The sequence below is a fragment of the Bison bison genome, unplaced genomic scaffold (assembly GCF_000754665.1).
Source record: "Bison bison bison isolate TAMUID 2011002044 unplaced genomic scaffold, Bison_UMD1.0 scf7180017864472, whole genome shotgun sequence".
Lineage (NCBI taxonomy): Eukaryota > Metazoa > Chordata > Mammalia > Artiodactyla > Bovidae > Bison > Bison bison.
Genome location: NW_011495033.1, coordinates 10218445 through 10242064, shown reverse-complemented (window position 1 = coordinate 10242064; position 23620 = coordinate 10218445). Strand labels below are relative to the sequence as shown.

At 40.9% G+C, this 23620-nt stretch overlaps 1 protein-coding gene across 8 annotated transcripts in view; it reads right to left on the bottom strand.

Annotated features, from left to right (window-relative positions):
* SYNRG (synergin, gamma) overlaps positions 1-23620 on the bottom strand; it is an 87995-nt gene that overhangs the window by 17855 nt on the left and 46520 nt on the right. For 7 of the 8 annotated variants that reach the window (XM_010861537.1, XM_010861539.1, XM_010861543.1 and 4 more), the window contains 6 exons: positions 19931-20878; positions 10942-11535; positions 9660-9823; positions 8603-8656; positions 8020-8116; positions 2704-2852 (listed from right to left, as the gene is read on the bottom strand). In XM_010861537.1, the coding sequence (XP_010859839.1) occupies positions 2704-2852; positions 8020-8116; positions 8603-8656; positions 9660-9823; positions 10942-11535; positions 19931-20878 (2006 nt within the window). Of the gene's footprint in view, positions 1-19; positions 2853-8019; positions 8117-8602; positions 8657-9659; positions 9824-10941; positions 11536-19930; positions 20879-23620 lie in introns of those variants that run through there. The other variant, XM_010861542.1, reaches the window with a different exon arrangement.

Sequence of the window (23620 nt, the reverse complement as noted above, 5' to 3'; positions counted from 1 at the left end):
CAAGGGATTGAAGCCACGTCCACTGCACTGGAAGTGCCAAGTCAACCACTGGACCACCAGGGAAGCCCCAGATCAACTATATTTCAGTTAAACAAACAGAAAAAAAGGACACAGTCCTGATCTTACGGAGCTGAGAAGCTAGTGGGCAAGAAATAAGAAGACACAAGCACCAAGAAGCGTGGAAGTGCCTCCCTGACCAGAACACGCTATGGACACACACAGGAAGGGGCATCTAATGCAGACTGAGGGCCTCTTGGGATGATTTCTGGGGAAAATGACGCAGAGTCCAGAGGGAAAAGCGATTTAACAGAGAAAGACAGGCCAGGGCAGCCCAAGTGATGGAAAAGACCTCCCACACTGAGCTAAGGAGTTTAAACTTGACCCTGAAGACCAGGGAGAGTCACTGCAGGGTTTCAAATGGGATATAAATGCCACAATCAGATTAGCATTTTAGAAAGACCCGAAAGATAGTGGTGTGTAGAACACATCGACTGTGGATAAAAAAGCGAGCCAGCAACTGCAGCTATGCAGCCAGAAGTGGTAAGGGCCTGAATGATTTACCACATTAAAAAAAAGGTTTCCATTTTTATTATGTTTTTTTCCTATTGTTAATATATGAGAATTTGGTGAAGTTTTGCCAAACTCATTAAATTTAACCTCTCGAATTCAGTTTTCTGGAGGCATTTCTTATCATCAAATAAACAATTCTATCTCTTCTTTTCAAATATGCATACTTCAATTCTTATTGTATTGGCCACAATAGTATTTTTAAAAAATAATTATCCAAACAGTATGATTTTAAGTTATAAATCGAAAAATGGCCCAAAGGAATAATATAAGAGATTTCGGAAATGATTCAAATGCTTTCGGAACTTAATATTACAAACCAGAAGCAACGTAACAATGGCGAGGACCTGCCGCTGATGACAGACAGGTTGCTGGGCGACGAGGGGTCCTCCCGCCCAGCAGCGTGGCACAAAGAGAGCTGGCTGCTCTTAGAAATGGGGCGCCTGGTTCAATGTGGGGAAAGAAGGCAAGAAAATGGAACTGCGCATTTATTCCAGCTGTGGAAGGAAGATAAATTTGACTATTGTGAAAAAAAGGATATTATCTGAGACAAACTGAATTAGCATGAATATATAAAAATAAAATAGCTTTGCCCAGTGAAATATTAAAAAAAAAAAAGGTGGAAGAAACCGAAGAGGCAAAAATTAACTGATATCATCTTATGCACATATGCGTGTGTGTGAATAAATCTATTACAAATATGAAATGTGTATGGTCAATAACAGTATTTCACTGAATATATGGCCAAACGGTCAAAAGAGAGAGATGATCAGCTTACACACAAAGGAAATAAAAATAGTAAATTATCATTTGAGACACTAGACAGTCCCTCGGGAAATGAAAGAAATTTAAAAAACACTTTCAGGGAATTGCTTACACACTTTTTAAATTGAGAAACTGACAAAGCTAGAACACAACGTAAGGAAATGTATGCTTCTATGCACTGCTGTCAACTAGCCTTAAGCTACCTGGAAATCCACATAACACGTGGGACAGCAGCTACACGCAGGCATGCATGTACATGTGCAACCGTGCACTCTGATTTAAGTCCACTTGCAGAGACTGTACCATCCAAAGGGGAAACAGTCACTGATTTAATGATATTCAGAGTAAAGCTATTCGTAATGGGAAAAAATGAAAACAATTCAAGACCTTAAGAAAGTAAAATGGCTCAATGAACCACAGGACAGCAACAAGATGTATCATACAGTCTTCTGTCTGTTTTACTTAGGTCTAAAAAGAATTTTTTTTGCCATATAGTTGATGTAGAATATTGTATTAGTTTCATCTATGTAACAGTGATTCACAATTTTAAAAGGTTATATTCCATTCATAGTTACTACACAGTACTGCCTATGTTCCCTATGCTGTGCCACGTACCCTAGTAGCTTACCTACTTTCTACATAGCAGTTTGTGCCTATTAATCCGCTCCTCCTCTGTTGCCCGTCCCTGCTTCCCTCCCCTCACTGGTGACCACTAGTTTGTCTCTCTGTGAGTCCGCTTCTTTTCTGTGATACTCATTAGTTTGTTGGGTTTTTTTTTGGATTCCACATATAAGTGACATCATTCTGACTCAGTCTTTCTCTGACTTCTTTCACTCAGCATAATGCCCTTTCGGTCCACCCACATGAAGATGGCTAAATTCCACTCTTTCTCCGTGCCTAAGTAGTATTTCGTCTTCTTTGTCCATTCATCTGTGTTGGACACTTAGGTTGCTTCCGTGTCTTAGCTGCTGTCAACAGTGCTGGTATGAACGTTCAGGTGCACTATCTTTTTCAATTAATATTAACATTTTTTTAAAAGGACACTAATGGGGAAAAAACTAGAAATGTAAAGGGAGAAACTCAAATCAACGCTTTGCAAAACAGTGGCTTAAGGATATAGATAGAGAATGTTTTCTGTAGCTACACTCTCATTTAGGTACAATGGGCCTGGAGGCCAACCTGGTGCTATCCCACTAACAGCACAAATGTTATTAGTATCTCCTTCTATATTTATAACATTAACTGGCTACAGGAGGGACATCTCCTCCTGTAGCCAGTTGGATTCATCCTCCAATCAAAGGAACATACAGTCAGCTTTATGGCTTAGGTTTTTTCAAGGAAAGCAACTGCTGAATTGTCTCGTGGGCTTACCGTGAGTGTGGCAAGTGACATGAAGCCAATTAGGTTATTCCATACTTTATCGATGTCCTTTAGCAGCTGCTGGAGCTTCTCACTGCACACCGCAGTGGCTTTTATCCCCAGCTCCACGCGTTTCGTTACCCTGTACACCTCGACAACACCTGACGGGGTGAGAGAGGAAGAGTTAGGTGCTGGAGTGAAGAGAAAGAGATAACAAGACACGGCAGCCTCACTGCTGGCTGATGTCCGAGGTGAAACAGGGACTGCGTCTGGACAGATGGGAGCCTATTCCTCGGGATCAATCAACTTTTTTTTTTTGGCCCGCAACCCCCGGCATGTGGGATCTTAGTTCCTCGACCAGGGATTGAACCTGCGCCCCCTGCACTGGAAGCATGGAGTCTTTTTATTTATTTATTTTAAATTAATTTATTTAATTGGAGGCTAATTACTTTACAATATTGTAGTTGTTTCTGCCATACACTGACATGAATCAGCCATGGGTGTACATATGTCCCCGATCCTGAACCCCACTCTTACCTCACTCCTCAGGGTCATCCCAGTGCACCAGCCCTGAGCACCCTGTCTCATGCATCGAACCTGGACTGGCAATCTATTTCACATATGATAATATGCATGTTTCAATGCTATTCTCCCAAATCATCCCACCCTCACCTTCTCCCACAGAGTCCAAAAGTCTCTTCTTTACATCTGTGCCTCTTTTGCTATCTCGATATAGGGTCATCGTTACCATCTTTCTAAATTCCATATATATGCATTAATATACTGTATTGCTGTTTTTCCTTCTGACTTACTTCACTATGTATAATAGGCTCCAGTTTCATCCACCTCATTAAAACTGATTCAAATGCATTCTTTTTAATAGCTGAATATTTCATCGTGTATATGTACCACAGCTTTCTTACACATTCATCTGCCAATGAACAGCTAGGTTGGGAAGTGTGGAGTCTTAACCACTGCATCCCCAGGGAAGCCCAGGAGCCATCAACAGTTAACGCTGCAGTATAAACTCCCTGGTAAGAGCACAGACTCTAGAGCTATACCACTTGGATTCAAGTCCAAGCTCTGCCACTTACTCGCTGTGTAACCTCAGGCAGGTTGCAAACCTCTCTGTACTTCAGTTTCCTCAAATGTAACACTGGGATAATAGTACCTTCTCAAAGGATGGTTGAAGAGGTTAAACTGGTTAAAACTGTAAAAGGCTTACAACAGCAGACATTAACCAAATATTGGCTATTTTTTTCCTGGCATCTTTATGAGTCCCTCTGTTTGAATTTGGGAAATACATGTTATACTCACTGAAATAGGAACATTAACAGTTTAAAAGAATCGCAATGTCAGGATCACTATAACACACAGGCACACCTTGCTTTACTGCAGTTCCCTCTGTTGTGGTTTCTAGATACAAATATATGAATTTTTTTTACAAACTGAAAGTTTGTGGTAACTGTGCATCAAGCAGGTCTATAAACACCATTTTCCTGACAGCATCTGTTCGCTTTGCTTCTCTGTCACAGTTTGGTAATTCTCACAGTAGTTCAAATATTTCCATTATCACCATATTCGCTATGGTGACCTGTGGTCTATGATGTTACTGCTGTAGTTGTCTGGGGGCACCATGAACCACGCTGCATGTGCTCTGGCTATTCCGCTGACCTGCTCCACCCATCTCCTCCCCAGGCCTCCCTATTCCCTGAGACACAACAATATTGAAATTTGGTCAGTTAACAACCCAATGACAGCCTCTAAGTGTTCAAGGCAAAGAGGAATCTTATCCAAAAACTAGAAATGATTAAGCTTAGTGAGGAAGGCATGTCGAAAGACAAGACAGGTCTCTTGTGCCAGCTAACCAACTTTCCAAAGAAAGGAAAAGCTCTTGAAAGAAATCAAAAGGGCTACTCTAGGGAACACACGAATGATAAGAAAGCAAACAGTCTTATATTGCTGATACACAGAAAGTCTGAGTGCTCTGGAGAGATGATCGTACCAGCCACAACATTCCCTCATCCTGAACAAGGCCCTGACTCTCTTCAGTTCTACGAGGGCTGAGACGTAAGGAACCTGCAGAAGAAAAGTCTGAAGCCAGCAGAAGTTGCTCGTGAAGGTTAAAGCAAGAAGCCATCTCCATAACATCTCTATAACATAAAGGGGCAAGGTGAAGCAGCAAGTGATGATACAGAAGCTGCAGCAAGTTACCCAGAAGATCTAGTTCAGATAATTAACGAAGGTGGCTACACTAACCAACAGGTTTTCAATGTAGACGACACTGCTTTCTTATCGGAAGAAGATGCCATCCAGGAACTTTCATAGTTAGAGAGGAGAAGTCAATGCCTGCCTTCAAAGCTTTCAACGGCAGGCTGACTTTCCTGTTAGGAGCTAACGCAGCTGGGGACTTTAAGCTGAAGCCAATGCTCGTTTACTATTTCAGAAATCCTAGGGCCCTGAAGAATTATGCTACATCTGCTTTGCCTGTGCTCTCTCTAGAAGTGGAATAACAAAGCCTGGATGATAACACATCTGTTCACAACATGGTTTACAGAATATTTGAAGCTCACTGTTGAGGCCTACTGCTCAGAAAAAAAAAAAAAGATTAAAATATGACTGCTCAGTGACAATGCATCTGGTCACCTAAGACCTCTGATAAAGATATACAACAAGATTAATGTTTTCATGCCTGCTAATAACAGAACATCCATTCTGCAGCCCATGGGTCAAGTAATAATTTTGATTTTCAAGTCTTAGTCTTTAGGAAATATATTTTAAGAGGCTATAGCTGCCACAGATGGTAATTCCTCTGGTAGATCTGGGGAAAGTAAATTGCAAACCTCCTGGAAAGGATTCACCACTCTAGATGTCATTAAGAACATCTAGGATTCATGGGAAGAGGTCACAATATCAACAAGAGGAATCTGGAAGAAGTTGATTCCAACCCTCATGGTTGACTTTGAGGGGTTCAAGACTTCAGTGGAGGAAGTAACCATAGACATGATGGGAACAGCAAGGGAATTAGAAGTAGACCCTTAAGATGTGACTAATTTGCTACAATCTCATGATAAATCTTTAACAATGAGCAAAGAAAGTGGTTTCTTGGGGTGGAATCCACTCCTGGTGATGACTGTTAAAATGACAGCAAAGAACTTAGAATATTACAGAAACTAAGCTGAGAAAGCAGCACAGATTTCAAGACTGACACCAGTTCTGAAAGAAGTTCTCCTGTGGGTACAATGCTATCAAACAGCATTGCATACTATATAGAGAAATCGTTCATCAATGAAAGAGTCCATTGGTGAAACAAACTTGTCTTATTTTAAGAAATGGCCACAGCCACCCCAACCTTCAGCAACTACCACCCTGTTCTGCCAGCAGCCATCGACATCAAGGCAAGAGCCTCCACCAGCAGGAAGATTATGACTTGCTAAAGACTCAGATAGATGATGGCTAGCCTTTTTTAATCAATATTTTTAATTTAAGGTTTTTTCAGACATAATGCTATTGCACACTTAATGGAATACAGTCATAAGGTAAACATAACTTTTCTATGAACTGGGAAACCAAAATATTCATGCAACTCGCTTCATTGAGCTATAAGCTTTACTGCAGTCGTCTGGAATCAAACCTTCAATGTCTCCCAGTGAAGTGAAAGTGAAAGTCGCTCAGTTGTGTCCAACTCTTTGCAACCCCATGGACTTTATAATCCGTGGAATTCTCCAGGCCACAATACTGGAGTAGGTAGCCATTCCCTGCTCCAGGGGAATCTTCCCAACCTAGGGATCAAACCCAGGTCTCCCACATTGCAGGTGGATTTTTTTTTACCAGCTGAGCCACAAGGGAAGCCCGAGATTACTGGAGTGGGTAACCTGCCTCTTCTCCAGGGGATCTTCCTGACCCAGGAATCGAACTGGAGTCTCCTGCATTGCAGGCCAATTCTTTACCAACTCAGCTATCAGGGAAGCCCCAGTATCTCCCAGGTCTGCCTGTAATTAAGAAATATTTCACTCCTCTGAATGCTCAAAGATTTACAAAGTCTGTGGCTTCATGTATCTTTTACACACTTAACAGGACACAGAATGGTTCTTTTCTAGTGGTCTCTGAATTATGGCTGAATTCTTCCAGCAAGGATGAGAGACACCAAGGTCTCCAAAGACTAAGGACAGCTGCCAGGCATAACCCAACCCCTCCCCTAGCCTGTTCCAGAAAGAACTGGAAGAATGCCAGGGGGTCTTTAGTGGTACACGCTCAGCCTATATACAGCACTGCGGCTTGTCCTTCCTTCCCCAGGGGAAGGTTAGGAATTGCTGCCCACTCTGAGCCAAGTGAGGGGGCTTCTGAGTCAATCTTTCATGCTAGGAAACTACTAGAGGGAAAGATAGGCACCCCATGAGCTGGTGAACATTTGTTTATGAAGCAGAATTATGCCTGTCTGAGCACGAAAGAGGAACAAGAGCAGGAGGCAGGAATAAGGAGGGCTCACAGCCTTCAGAGCCACTCACCCAGAGAGTATACACGAGTGACCACTGGGCGCCCAGCACTAGGCGAGGTGCTGGAAACCCAGCTGGAAGCAAATCACACCCAAATCTCTCCCTTCTTGGAGGCGGATTTTAGTGGAGACAGACAGATAACAGATACAAATAACAGAAAGTAAAATATTTAAGATAGTAAATGTGACAGGGCTAGGGAGAAAATCAAGCAGGGAGATGGATAGCAAGCGACAGGGTGGAGAGAGGGAACACGGTTTTTAGTGAGAGGGGTGAGAAGACCTCACTTAGAAGGTGACATCTGAGTAAAGGTCTGAAGAAGATTAGAGAGAGTCCAGTGCCTGTGGTTCTGGCGACAGGCAAACCCTGAGCAGGAGAGGACCACTGAGGACAGGGACTGAGATTTCACGTTAGACTGGGACGTGTGAGAGCTGAAGGCGGCCAGGAAGTTAAGGAATCTGTGAGGTTGGTAAGGGGTAGAAAGGCAGAATTCAACAGAGCCTGGTAAGAACTGACTGGGGACCCAATAACTTAATTTTCTTTTTTAAACCAATGATTTAATGTTAATGCCTCATCTAGTTCAGACTCTTTGATAAAGCAGTAACATGTGACTTTACATTGTGTATAACAAGGACTGGGAAACCTGGCCACAGAGACCTGAAGTCAAATAGTCGTTTCTGGGTAGGATTTAAGTGTCTTATCTATAAAAGCAGAAGCTACTTAGTGAAGTCCTATGAGGCTTAGAGAGATCTAGATTAAACTACTTGACATAGGGACAACTGAAAAGCCTACAAAGTGTCATGATTTTGAAGAAGTATAATATGAAAGCACATACCTAATAAGTATTCCATGCCTTGAGCTGACTGAATTACTTCTGTGCATACAGAGCTACTACTGATTCCATTTAAAGTATCATTGGCCTTCCTAATGACCTATAAAGAAATGAAATCACATCACCTTACATAATCAGGAAAAGTCATTACAAAGCAGTTTACTATTAGTAGAAAACCCAACAGAAAGCTGGAAGGTGTGAAAATGCATGACTGATTGATGTATGTAGATGACTATGCTGAAACAAATCTCAGAATTTAATTTTGACATTGACGAACCAAGCCTCCGTTTTTTTGGAAGTGGAAAGACAAGGGTTCTTCAGCTTAAATATTATTTTAACTTGGGCAGAGATAATGATATCATTTTGTTACACCTTAAACTCAGTGACGGAAGAGGGCACCGTAAGTGAGTGAGTGGGGTCTGCTACAATAGGTGGGGAAGAAGCCTCTCTGTGTAACTTTACACACAGGTCCTCCTAGTGCAAGGCCATCAAGGCAGAGCTCGCCCCGAGTCCATCCAAAGGAACCAAGAAGGCAAGATGACACAAGAGGCACATGCGGATGTGTGAACACATGTGACAGACTCACCTCCAGAGCGCTCCCCAGACACCGCTGCCATTCATATGCATACCTCTCGTTCTCCTGTGAAATTTATAAAAAGAACTGGGTCAAGCAGGCAAGCCTGGAACCCTACTTGTGACTTCTGTCAGGCCAGAGTCCTGAAGACTTACTTTCACGTCTATGAAAATCACTAATCCAAGTGCAGTTGACCTTCTGAACCCACTAATGATGATTTTTACTGATAGCTCCTGATAACTGTAACTTCTGAACACATGACTTGTAAATTGGAGGGAAATGGTTTTTAGTGGATTCCCTTCGTAAACGTTGCCTCATTTGTTCCATTAATAGTGGAAGCCTGTTTAAAGGTACACACCACGTAGGCGTCTAGCACGAGAGCCAGTATCAAACCACAGCTTCCTGCTCCACAGTCAGGAAGCTGTGCGTGCGAGTGAGCGCGGGTCTGACAGGACGGGGAGGAGGATGCTCCGAGTGTCGGCTGGAGGAGGAAGCAGCATGGGACGCACGTTAACCGTGAGAGGATCCAGCACATCTGTCCTCTTTTTTTCTTAAAGATTTTTTTTTTAAATGTGGGCCAATTTTTAAATTAGCTACAATATTGCTTCTGATTTTTTCTTTTTTTTTTGTAATGTCTTGGTTTTTTGGCCATGAGGCATGTGGAATCTTAGCTCCCTGACCAGCAACCGAATCCATATCCCCCGCACTGGAAGGTGAAGCCCTAACCACTGGGCTTCCAGGGAAGTCCCCCCGCCCCCACCCCGCCCCCACACCACCTTTTGAGGTTTTACCACTAAGATGATAAAGTCCACATGCTCAAAAAGAACTCCCTGAAGAAACACTTCCCTCCTTGTGAGGTCTCAGGAATAATTCCACTTTTAGGGTCACTAACTACTCTCAGTGATGTCACATCTAGGAGGAATCTTCATCCGGGGCTAAGGTCACCATGCTCTCACTTATTTAATGACACATCTCATGCCCGGTGCCTTGGGACGGTCTGCCCCTCGCTCCCCAGGTGACAGAGGCAAGCACTTTCTCTCGGGGCCCCAGGGACGCAGAGCCCGCTCACCTCCACCTCTCCCGTCAGGTCTTTGTACTTGTCGCGGATGACGGGCAGGGCAGGCTTCTCGCTCAGCGTGTTGGAGCGGTCCCTGAAAGGCTGCTCCAAAGCCGGGGAAGGAGAAGAGCGGCTTATTTCCTTATCACCAAGGCTCAGGCTTCTCTTGTGCGATCCTGGGGGAGATGGACGGCACAAAAGTTCTGATTACTCAGCTTAATCCAAGCAGAGGCTCTTCCCTGCTCACACGACCCTCTTCTCTAGATGCTGGTGTCAGGAGGTGGTCATAATCACACTTCTCGTTCAGCCTGTCTGGCAAGTGGCACGCTGAACACTTTCCCTTGTTTTCTCATGCCCGAGTCCCCTGCCGTTAATTTTCTCCATTACGCTTCTTTAATCTGTCACAATACTTCCATAACTCTGAATGTGGGATCACTGGAGTCTGGAGGACTAGGGTCTTTCTAAGTATCAGTGTGCAAGAGTGTGGCACTTTTCCAGTCATCACTTACGGATTGGTACTGACTTCCTCCATCCTTCTCAATGAACAGAAATCAATGAGCCCTTCTGTCAGGGTGGGATTAAAACCAAAGGGGCAAACTCAAATGCCTTCAGAGAGCAGGTGGGCAAAGGAAATGACTGAAGCAGATCAGCTGGAGAGGAACATAGTGGGAACCATGACACAGGGCAGACCTCACATCATCTGCTGGAGGGGATGATGCTACTCGGCTCCAGCTGATCATCAAGAGGTGGGAACACAGGCCTAGGACTGCCAGATACTATGCCTTTCCAAGAAAAGCCAGAAATCCAGGTTGTGAAGTGTCATGGTTTTATGCATCGGCAACTGCTTCACACATTAGAAATCCTTGAGTGTGGGTCAATCAGAGCAGGTCTGCAGACTGGACTCAGATCCACAGGTACTACATGGCACCTCAGCATGAAAAGATATACTCTGTAGCCAGGGATCAAGAGCAGAACTCACTGGCCCACAAGGGGGTCAAACCATTTCTCTGGCTCTTCTAACACAGCACACTTCTCCCCAAAACGAGCCAACAAATTGACCGTGTGTTGCACTTAATTTTAACCCCCAAAGCTGTCATCTGATGAATACTGGTTTAATTTCAGTTCAGTCTCAGGGAAACCCTCTTTTATAGTCTGTTGTCCCAGACTCTGATTTTAAACATTGGAAAATATATTTCCTGCTAACCCAGGGACCACCTTCTTATTCTAAGAAAGAACGAACATTTAAATGCAGTGGAAGAAACCAGGATGTAAATCTGTGTTGAAAGCTACTCACCTTGAACAGAAAGGTCAAAGGTTGCTAGCTCATTTTTGATCATTTCTTCGCTGGATTTCATTTTGCCTTGTGAATTGGCCACTAAAAAGTCAAATTTGCTGATTTTGGGCTTCTCACTCTGAAACTCTCCGAAGTCATCTGTGCATTCCTTGGGGGTGTCGTGAGAAGCGCTGCTGGAGGCCGGGCTCAGGCACATGGCCTCTTGGCTCCGCTCGCCTACAGGCAGGTCTTGTCTGGCGAAATCCCTGAAGTCCCCGCTTTCGTATTCCTTTGGCTCGCTGGCCTGCGGGATCACGTCCTTAAAATTGGCGAAAGCTAGGAAGGTGGTCTCTGGAAGAGGGTCCTCGCTGGCGAAGGTTGTGACTTTGGAGAGAGATGCCACGGTGAGGTTTTCGGAACTGCCGAACGAAGTCTCTTTCTTTTGAAGAACCGAGGCGGCTGCGGAGGCTCCGCTTCCTGCTGAGAGGACAAATGGGGACAGCTTTCTGCCCTGAGAGGCATCATCCCTGTCTGACCAGTCAGAGCTCGTAAGTGTGCTCACTGCAAAACTGCTACTGTAGGTTCCAAAAGCAGCATATTTTAAGTCCTCTATATCTGAAAGGGAAATAAGACCCCACAGTTAGAGGCAAGCTCACCATGTAGGCAAAATGCCCTAAACTCTGCAGAAGCAAAATGTCTAGCGTCTTTGATTAGTTCCATGCGATATTGGAATTGACTAAATTTAGAGCTTGTACTAAAATTAAAGGAGATGGGCTGTAAAATCTGATCTTTAAAAACCTACATTAGCCTTGAGCTGGCATTTATATTTAGTAACAAAGAGTCCTTTTCTTCCTATATGACAGTTTCTTAAAAAAAAAAAAAAAAAAAGACAGGAGGTTCATCCACCAATGTATATACTGTTTGATAGAAGGATAGGGTCATTTAATAAAATGTCCATTCACTTGTAAACTTGAAAATGTATTTACAATATTCCCTGCCCCAAACAAGTCTCTTACACGTTTTGACTTCATTGGAACATGTTCATTTATAACATGCTCATATGAAATGTATATGACACACTAATTAAAAATTGACTATCTTGAAACTAAAGTAAAAAAAAATGTTATAGCTAACTTTTAATCAATTACTAGGAGTTTCTGTCTAGGCAAGGCCAAATATGAGATTTTAATTAAGTAGTTACTTACCCAGTTGTTATTTTGGTCACTATGGACGTCATACTGCTGTGATGGGAGTATGAGGAAAAAAAAAATCAATCTAAGCTAACTTTAGCCTCTAAACAAATAGAATCAAAGGTCTGGGTCCTCTTGGGCTCTTGTTTCTCTTTCAACTATGTGTAACCTCCTCACTAAAAAAGGAAAAGAAAGAAACACTGGGGAGGAAGACTCATTTTACACGCTTAATATACATTTAAATAATTTAAGAGGTGGCACCAAACAGCAAAAAGAATACAGGTTTTTAATTCAGACAGACCTGCATTCAGCTCCCAGCTGTGCCACCTACCACTTGGGCGATACTAGGCGAGCTATGTAACAGCTCAACTTTGGCTTGCTTACATGTAAAAAAAAAAAGACCAGGCACTTGGAAGGGCTGTGTTGTGACATTAACGATAGTGTATGTAAAGTGACCAGCCCAGAGTCTAGTAAGCAACACAGCAATTATTATATAGCACAGCTGCCACCAGCCTCAATGTGAAATTTAGCTGCCTGCCTTAGGGCTTAAAATAGAGTTGTTTCAAAGTAAAATGTGAAAAGTCAACCCATCACTTTGGTGGTCTTAGTAGGGAAAATTTCTTGCCCATTTTCCTGAAGCCAAACCAGCTGGGGCTGAGTCATACTGGTGTGGAGAAGCCACCTTCCAGCACCATGGTCCATTCAATCTGGCCGAGATGCGTTTGGTCTCATTTTGGTCACTGTCTACCAGGTAAGAAAGCCAAATGCAAGACTCCCTCTCTGACAACCAAAAGCAGGGCTTACGAGGAAAATGCTCGAAAAGTTCTGTGACCTAGATTCTCATAACTCAGTTAAAACGTGAGCCAGCACCGGGTCTCCTCGTTTCTCTTACACAGCGATGCCGCCTGGTTTATGAAAGGGAAGCCATTCATGACACTGCTCCTCTAACAGTGCACCCCAAGTTTCTCTCTCAACCCTATTAGGAAAAGGGCACTAACTTAATATAAACAGGAGGGGAAAAAAAAGATTTAGGTGAAAACATACAGTTTAGAATGAATGAAACAAAACTTTAGACAGAATGCCTTCTTAGTCTCTGGCTGTAGTGTCTGTTTTCCCCACTATTTAAAGGGATCAGAAGGTTCCCTGACTCAAATTAAGTGAAATTCAATCAGAGGGCAGATGCAGTTAAACACAAGATGAGTGAGTCTGCAAAGGGTTCATTCAGAAGAAAGTGTCACAACATAAATTTTTTATTATTAGATCCTACCAGAAAGCTCTTTGAAGAGCTATGTTATGAACTACTCCTAGAATCTCATCTACTAAATTGGTAGCAATTTTCATAGAGACCAAAGATAAATTTAATAAAAAGTTAAGCTCTTGTTCAACCACAACTAAGTTGCTATGGTAATAAAAAAGATCCTTCTGTGCAATTATGCAACAAGAAAAAACAAGTTAAAGAAAAAAAATCCAGAAATGATTGTAATATAATCAGGTAAAAGGCATTATAAACACTAAGGGAATACCTTAGTTGAAGAACTTTCAAGTATTTTGTGTAATACTTTAGGTCTTCAACAAATCTTATTTTTACTATGAATGATAAACACAATATTTCGCTTTTTGGAACAACTCACGGAAATGACCAATCAAAAGACTAAAATGGAAATATTTTGTATTCTAAAAAATAATGAAGAGTAATTATACAGGATATATGAAAGTTAAACCTCAAGGCTGATTTTTAAATTTTATTTTTGCTTATTTATTGGCTAGACAGTGTTAAAAAAAAAATAAGTTAATAAAGTGCAATTCATTTGGACACAAAAGGAAGTACTGCTATTATATAAGGAACATAAGAACACTGTATTCCTAAACCATAGCACTTTATAAGCAATATAAAAATGAGTTGTATTTCCTGGCATGGTGAATATTAGTAAACCATTTTTTTTTTTTTTTTTTTTTTTTTGATGTGGTGAATCAGTTCACTAAGCATAGGTTAAACCAATAAAATTCTTCATTTCCCACATTAACAGTTCTGTTTTCTAAGCAATCAAATGATATGTATTACTGTATGTTAGTCTCAAAAATATTAAAGATTCTGTAAAACCTACAACATGAGTGATGGAAAAACAACATGGAATAACCCACATTTTTATATTGTAATCACTGAAGTTACTGTAGGTGAGTTTTCAATTTGACAGCTGAATTCTGAAAACTGCAGGAGAAAAAGGAAAAGAAAACAGAATGGATATAATAAAAGGAATAGAGAATCACTACTATGTTTCCAATTCTACTGGAAAACTCTTGGGCTGTGCTGGATTGAACTGCAACTGCACACAGATAATGCACCAAATCGTGTGCTTTAATATACTTATTTGTTTGCAACCAGCAATGTCCTATTACCAAGCCAGAGGAATAAACTACACAATCTGCTTTCCATCGTGGGTCTCAAATCAAGACATGGATTTCCTGCTTATGCTGGCAAGTAACCCCATCAGTCTCTCCCACAACCTCTATTCAAATCCCATCTGAACAGATGTTGTACATGAGAACAAGGTATTTCTTGGAACAAAGAATGTGAGCTGCCACTACAGGATGCAGAAGGCCACGCTGATTTCCATGGATCTTTTCTAAAGCTGTAAGCATGTGCCCAGGTGATAAAGAGTTATTAGCTTTTGAGAAAAGCATTTAGAAAAAGAAAAGAGATACATGTGCAAATTCCAGCACTCCTCAGTGTTTAACAGAGCAATAAAAATGTTTGTTGGACTAAGGAATTTCCAATACTGCTTTAGTCCAAACTCCGTTTTACCAAAGCAAGTCATGAAATATTCATACACTTAAACTTCTGTCCATTTCTGGTCTTATTCTTCCTTCTGAGATCAATCATGTTCACAGTCTCTGTTAACTGTAGAGCATGGTTTGACTGTATTGTCTTAAGGATCAAACACCCAGGTGGTGTTGTTAAAGAAAACAGGAATGAAAGTGGTCACAGTGTAAGCATGACAGGGCATAAAATGCTGCTGCTTAATCGCCTTCCAGTGTTTTCCAACCTGCATAGAAACCGACCATTCTTCATTTGTACAGATCCATGTAAATCTAAGGTTTAAGTGCCGTCAGGCTATCAGTCAGCACCTGCAGGTTTCTGGGTCAGTGTTTTAAGTCCAATTGGGAAAAAAAAAAAAAAAAAGGTAATCCTCTGGATATTTTTAGTTGGAGGAGGCAGAAGGCCATGGAATAGTGCCAAGACATACAGTGGGACGTGGTCATCATTAAAAAAACATTAAATGCGCACAGAAGATGGCAAGTACAACTGGGGCCTTTGGGCCACACAAGGGAGAGGGCAGCACCCAGGAGAACTTCCTATGTATATCACCCCATATACAGTGACCCTATACAGCCAACATTTTCCAAAACTACTTATGAAAAGCATTCAACTGATGGAAAAACGAAGCTGGAAGCTCTTTAAAACTAAAATGGCTTGATTTTTTGAGCTACTTTAGGATTTAGCCCAGCTTTTTCGATATTGACAAAATTATCACCATGTTCATCAGCTACTTTTAAAAATCAGTAGGGATTTTAATGAGAAAAACAGTGACTGTAAAATGTAAATACATCTGAATAATTTCTCAGACACCGAAGTGCGAAGTCAGGCACTAACCACATCTCACTTTACTTGGCATGGGGGCAAACAAAATAGTATTTTTTGGTTTGTTGGAACTTACAGAAGAGAATATAGTCCTTCAAATATTTACTGTGAGTTTATATTATTATATGTATTATCAAAACTTTCTCCCTAAAAAGTAGTGTTACTTTTATTGAGTAATTGTTCAATTTATGAATGTGATTATGTTTTATGCACAGTTATGTTCATTTTCTGCAGCCTGATTTAAAGGAGAAAGGAGTTAAAGCAGCCCCAGATGGACCACTCTACCACTAAACTCCACTGACAAAAGAATTCCTTCACCAAACCCAAAAGACTGGCATAAGAAAATTTCAAACAAAAGGCAACTGATATTATTGCTAGACAGAAGCTACACCAAAATCTTTCTTCCAAATTAGTTAGCACAGATCATAATTAAAACATAATATGATTACACAAGGTTTTGCAAACCAAGTATTATTCAACTTGCTAAAGCATTATGCTCTGGAAAACACAATATTTTGAAGGGTAGACCCACACTTTCTTAGTCTCAATATGCAATCTCCACACCCGCCCCCTCCAACAGCATACTTTAGTTACTGAAAGTAATCTCTCAGGAATTCTATTCAAAATCTTCACCTTCAATGGTTTAATTTTCTTTCTGACTCAAATTTTTAAAAGGAAGTGTCAAAATATAAGAAAAAAATTAAAACCATGGAAATAACTCCTTTTCCCCAAAGTTTTTCACTATTATTATACTCTAAAATAGGTAAAAAAAAAAAAAAAAAAAGCATCCAAATTTGGCTTACTCTTGTGGCGGACTTTCATGGGTCTTTCTAAAAAAAAAATTCTTTTCTTAAAAACGCAGAGTTAAGAACTTGCCTCACGGACTAAGTTAAAAAAGACCAAAGGAAGGTGGCTTCATAATACATTCTGAAGCTGGAAAGGTAATGCACCCTACAGTTAGAGGAGGAAGTACTCAACTTCACACTCAAATCAAACTCAGTCCTGGACACTCCAGTATTAACAATGAGCACTTTCCACTGCAGAGATTATCTATATTTGGTTCACATATACTCTGTTCAGAAGTCCATCTCAATATCTTTTGATAATTTATAAATACCTAGTTATTAACAGATGTGGCCCTCTTTCCCCAACACTAAACTGAGGTCTTTCCTCTCTCTCTCAGTTCAACTCCTAGTTGAGGCAGGCTCCAAGATGTCTACAAAGCAATAAAATCTACTCAGTTTTGTCACTAGAGGTAAGGAATAAAATTTCTAACATGTAACATAATGTAAGGTTTATACTTTTTAAATGTTTTAAGTTATATTTTAATCCAGTGCCATGTTACACAGTTATATCAGTGGAATTATAAGAAGAAAAGGCTAAAATGTACCAATACTTTCTTAGGAAAAAGGTGTTTGAGGAAACAAAATAAACAAAAAGGAAAAAACCCTCAAACCACAGGAGGGTTTAAATTTGATATGGACCAGGTATTTTTCTTTGGTCTAACCCTGGAGAAGTATAAATTACACACATCCCCACACTTTCAAAATATGCCAAAGAATTATTTATTAACGTAAGACTTACAGATCACAAAAGAGAGTGATACAGAAGAGCTGGAAAAAAAGTCATCAGAATAAGCATGCAGATCAGTATTTGCAGAGGAATATACCAAAGCAAGTTTGAAAAGGCACATTCACACAGAAAATGTCCCAATTGAAAAAAAAAAAAAAAAAAAGACATCAGAAAAGCAGCCAAAAAATAATAATAAGGCGCTGATTAAAATACAAAGATTTTCAATGTCAAAGAAGAGCTACTTTACAGGTAGGTAAGTAGGTAGCTACAGAAGTCTTGCTAACCCTTTGACAGTGTCACAAAGAGGGTCAGCTCTTGCTGCCAACGAAACCAGATGATCCCAATGACGGCACATCAAGCTGCTATAGTGCTGAGAGATTCAATTTAGTGGGGGGTGGGGGGTGTGGGGGGGAGAGTGGGGGGTGGGGACAAAAGCAGCCTAGTTGAAATTATACGCAGCAAGGGTTCAAAGGGTTAAATGTAATAATATGCAGAGAAATCAGGCAATGTTATTAGTATTATCTACCTTCCATACAAAGAATCATAGCAGGAGTTAAAAGAGACAGTATCCCCTTCAGAGTTAAGTTAGGGTTTCCAAACAGGATTAAGGTACAGAGATAAACTACTAGGTCTTATTCTCTCTTCATCGGGTCACTTCTTATTTCTCGGACAAAATGTACCTTTCAATCCACAATCTAAGAGAGCAAGAGCTACTGTGGTCAAGATGAGGATAATGTAAAACCAAACTGCACTGGAGAAGTCTCTGTGATTTACCTTCTCCAATACATTCACGCAGCACTTCTGCTCAAGAACAATACAGCTCATTGGTCAGACTTCAACCCCTTTTACAACCACTCTAAAGGGATACTGCTCCTTTCGGACAGGAGGTTTACAGATCAAAAGGAGAGAACAATCGGCTTTTAAGAATATCCTCAAATTGAAGAAACTTGGCTTGAACATTACAGGTTCCAAGCTGGGAATGTTTCAGACATACATACTAGGACATGAGCACAGAAGATTATCTTAACAGGTCAATCAGAACAAACTCAGTCACGAAACCAACCTCCCCTCCCAAAATGGGGGGAAAAAAAAGACATCCCAAGCCCAGATTAGACTCATCTGATAACAACATCTAGTTTGGCACTGTGAAAGAATAGAGACTCACTTTCAGAAAAATAGCTTCTAATTCATACCTTCAGAGTCCAAAAGGCTAGTGTAGATATTATGAGATTTTAAAATAAAAAGTCACTATTACTGTTCAGAAAACAGAGCACTTTGCAACCGACTGCTGTAGCTTAAGCAGCTCATACAAAAAAGAGAAACAGAATCTCTCCAGCAAACAAAGAGCAGCAAAACAGAAAAAAGAAAAACATCTGAAGAAAAGTACATTAAAAAAAGTAGACAGGCAGGGGCACAAGTTGCCCTGCAGACAGCCCACTGCACTAGGCAAAGGCCTTAGCAAAGAGCCCGTGGAACACAGCACTCCTCCAATACCTTGCTCCCGATTCAGCACCCTGTTTAAGACCATTTCCAACATCTCAACAGCCAAAGGATGGATGTAATTTTGTTTTCTGACTTGACCAATTTGATGTATGCAAAAGCCGTCATACTTCACAACTTCTGCCTCAATCTGTAAACTTGGGAGTGTCTTATGTGTCTCTCTCTGGTTAAACAACAATGAACCCTTCACACATGTATGCATTTTTCTGGAATAATACAGTAATGCTGAGATATTTCTCATTATTAAAGGCCACAAAATAGGTGTATTTCTATATATATATCAAAGAATGAAACAAAATAAAGACTAAGACACTTGGGAATCTAGTTTTTCTGACAGGAGTTGGACTAGAGAATCAACTGCTACATGTAAATCCACATGGAATTTAAACAGGGTTCCCTTCTAAGATTTCTCAAACGTTTTCTGAGGAAGTTAGTAGTTACCCTATCCTACAGTCTACAGACCTGTTACGATTTAATACTTCTAGTCGTAGCGTTAGCACTGAAAAGCTTACCTGAATCCCACTAACAACTGGTGCCCTTCTCCTTGCCAGGCCCTGGCACGCCGGGCACCCACACACAAGCTCTTGCCCTCTGCTTCTCTTGCAGGGATCTGGCAAACTGCAGTACCACTGGCTAGACACTTTTACTTACTTGGCCTAACACGAGTTGGTTTCTGCAAACCAAAAAGAATCCTCTGTGGGCAGCTGACAAACATACCCCGGAGAAGAAAAAAGGAGGAAACACTGACCTCACTCACAGAAACAGAGGGACATTACTGACACCGCAAACATCTTTATAAAATTTCTGGCAATGTGCGGCTCGTTTAGCAGTGGATTTTGATGTGCCTCGAACACCAAGCTGGTGTCAGGTTTCAAACGTCAAACTATTTTAGCTATCCAAGTTTCACTGTATTCACAGTTACCACATATCCGAGTAGCCAGAGAATCAAAAGCAACACTGCTTTAAGGGGACTGGCAATGAAGAGGTTAATTATCAGACATTCATGAAGGTTAAGAGCCAGAGCCTTCCTCTTCTGTAAATGAACACCCACAGAACCACCTCTGACATCTGCGTCACCATCACCAGAGTAATCTCACCAATTCCTCACCTGCGGCAGGAGGATGCTGGCCGCTAACTGTCGGTAAATCCAAAGAGCTATCAGACATGACATGCTTAAGCTCGCCTCCCACATCAGCCAGTTTCATGTCAAACTGAACAGAGAGTGCGTCTTCCGAGTCCTCCTTGCCGACACTGCTGCCCCCGAGGGAAGGGAGATCGAGGGACTTCACCGAAGCAGAGTCTTCTTTGGTGTGTCTGAAAGCCACCGCTTTCTCTCCCAGGGATTTGTCCGAGTTCACGGAGGAAAATTTACTGGAGTGGAAGTCAGCAAAATCATCATCGCTCTTGCCAGAAGAAGTGCTGTCTTTCAGCTCTTCACCACCTAGTCCAGATCCCTCAAGAGAGAGCTGTTTGAAGACGTCATATTTCGTGGACGTAGCAGCAGAGTTTTGTCCACTCTTCCCTGCGATGCCTGTGCTGCTGGTTAGAGGACCAGGACTAGCTTCCTCTTTAAGGGCCTCATATTTGTCATCTGCCTTTTGCTCCGACGAAACAGAACTATTACTGAAAGCCATAAAATCTGCAAAGTCATCCTGTTCCCCGACAGAGGCTGGACTAGAATATTCCCCGAAAAGGTTGAATTCTCCAAAATCATCAGCCAAACTAGCAGTCTTAGTTGACACCAATGCCGCACTGGGTGCCGCAGACCCTGCTGGCTGGGGTCGGGTGGAAACGGGTTTTGATACGCTGAATGCAGCTGAAAAGGACAATGGTTTCTCGTTGCTGCAAGTAACTGAGGAAAACATATCTAGGTCTGCTAAGTTCAGAGGATTTTTCACTTGTGTTTGTGGTTTCTGTTGGGTAGCTCCTGAGGGGAAGGTGGCTGGAAAAGGCTTGTCTTTTGCTGGTGGCTCTAGTGGTGAGATACTATCGGCGGTTTTAAAATCAGTGAATCCATCGTCGGTCCCTGCAGATCTGAATTCCGCAAAGTTTTCTCCTGAAAGAAAAAACACAACCAAATACAGAAGAATGCCAAGCTGAAAGGCACACGATGCAAAGCGCGTCACAGAACAAGCATATTACAGACATTTGCCCCACAGGCGTCACGCTATTAACCACTAGTTTGATGATACCCTACACCATGTACCCCTTTCGTTTCCACACTGAAGGCTAGCGACAGGGAAACAAATGAAAATCAAACCGAACACACACATCATTTTCATTTTCTCATTTCAGTGTGGTAGGTCTGTACCAGCGCCCTCAACTGGCCGGAAGCATTGCTCTCAGGATGTTTCCTCACTGTGGCTACCCAGCCAAGCCTCCAGGAGAATGAGAAATGGGCGCTGGAGGTACCCGAAGAGAGGCGTATTAAAATCGTGGCCCTTTAACGATAAAATGTGATTTTTACAGTGATAAAATGTGATTACACAGTGATCAATCAGGAAAAAAAAATCACGGTACCTATGAAATATTACAAAGAACTCTGCATCAAATATTTAGGATGTACAAGACTCTGCTCAGTTAGGCACTTAAAGCTTATGCTTAGATACTATGTGGTTTGCTGAAGTATACAGAGGCATTAATTTGAAGGAAATTTGGTGAAAATTTCTGAAAAGGCATCTACTTACTTGCAAAGCATTTTTGCTAAGGGCATATTATAAAGTATTAATAGCTTCTCCCCACACTGTGCGACAAACAAACTGAATCTTACAAAAAGTAAAAAATCAACAAGTACTTGGGCTTTTCTTGAAGTCAGCCATCTCACGGTACCAATCAGCTTTTGTTCCTATCAAAATTCAAAGGGATCTGAACACAAATTCTGTTATTAAAATATTTTGAGGGTTGGATTTAAACTTTATTTTATACTGGGCTACTCTGGGGATAGAGGTACTGACAGAACTTATTTTTTTAGTTAGAGAAAATAGGTAATAAGGTATTTCTCAGAAATAAACAGATGCAGTTAAGATACTGGTCAAAAAAATCTGGGCTATGGTTCTTAATAGCGTTTCTATTCTTTATTATCACAGTCACATTATCACTCGGGCTTCCCTGGTGGCTCAGACAGTAAAGAATCCGCCTGCAATGCGGGAGACCTGGGTTCAGTCCCTGGGTTGGGAAGATCCTCTGGAGGAGGGCATGGCAACCCACTCCAGTATTCTTGCCTGAAGAATCCTACGGACAGAGGAGCCTAGAGGGCTACAGTTCATGGGATCACGAAGAGTCGGACACAACTGAGCAACGAAAGCACAGTAGAGCATGTAATCACTCACAGGCATGACATTAGGACGTTCAAACAATCTCCATTTTCTAACAGCACCTGAAGGTCTCCCATAAAATCCACTAAGTTATACCAGGTAATGAAAACCAGAGGTAAACCAATTATAAATACAGCTATACTAACATCACTAGTTATTTAAAAATACGAGTGCGATTCTGGAGAGTTATAAACCAAAACACAAGAAGCTTTAATTTCCTCATCTACTTTTTAAAATTATATTTTCCCTAAAAATGAGATAAAGAAGCATATAAACTAGAAAAATGTATGTAAAATAAAAATATAATTCTGAAAATTATCATGAAAATAATACAGGCTTTAAATAGTCTGTGCTTGTAACATGATATATACTTTGATATATCACATGAAAAAAAGCATGGAAAATAATGGAAGCTTATTTTTCTTCCTAATCTGAGATACTTAACCAATCCACCAGCATAATTTATCAACACAGAGAAACCTGTTCACTATTACTAGGGAAATTTTAGAGAGAGAGGAAGAGCATTCAGAGTTTCTATAGTTTATGTTTTCATACATACCACTAATAAAACTAAAGTCAATTTCACAAATTGACAGGAGAAGCAGATACAAAACTTAAAAAACTGCCCTAGAATTTTAGGCAAGTATATCACTGTTATTTATTTCTGTAAAATAAAAAGGTAACAAGCAGGCAATTTTGTCAAAGCCTAAATTTTTGAAGTGCTGCTTTAAAATATTTGTGAAATTGACAAGTTTTGCTTGGTTATTTTGTAAAAGAAATCACCACAGCAAACTAAACTTACTGAAGTAGTGTAAATGTTTCCACTAGAAATGTAAGCTGGGTGAAAGGGTTAAAAAGAAATAAAAATGGGTGGGTTTACATGTTCAAAAACACAGGAGATTTTGGGCAAATGAATTAGCCACAGTTATTGGACGCTTGCTTATCAGGAGGTACATAAAGCATATGACTTCGTGGCTACCTTTTCAGTCCCACTTCTGAATCCTCATTAAGTTTCCTGACCTCTACTTTCTAGGCTCTAAAAACATTTCAAAAGATATCACTTTTTGCTAAAACTTAAACAAAAAGTGTCACTTCTCTACACAGTATATTTTCTGCATCTACTTTAATTTATTGTTTAAACTATAGGGGTAGTAAAAAGGAGACATTATTAAACTCGGTCATTTGGACTTAAGAAACTACACCTCTGCCGTAACAGTAATGAAGCCAGTCCAACTTTTTTTTTTTTAGTGTTTATATAATCGAATGACAAAGAATTACTGAAATAAAATTGCTAAATTCTACACAAAACTGATTATTTGACTAATAATAATATTTTATCAAGGCAAGGCAATAATATTTTAACCCTTTGTGTTATTACCTTCTGTATCAAATATTTTAAAAAACCAATCCACCTAATCAGCTTTCTGCAAAGTTCACCTTTAACATGAGAGCCCCAGTCAACTGCAAAAGTGTTATAAGCCAAC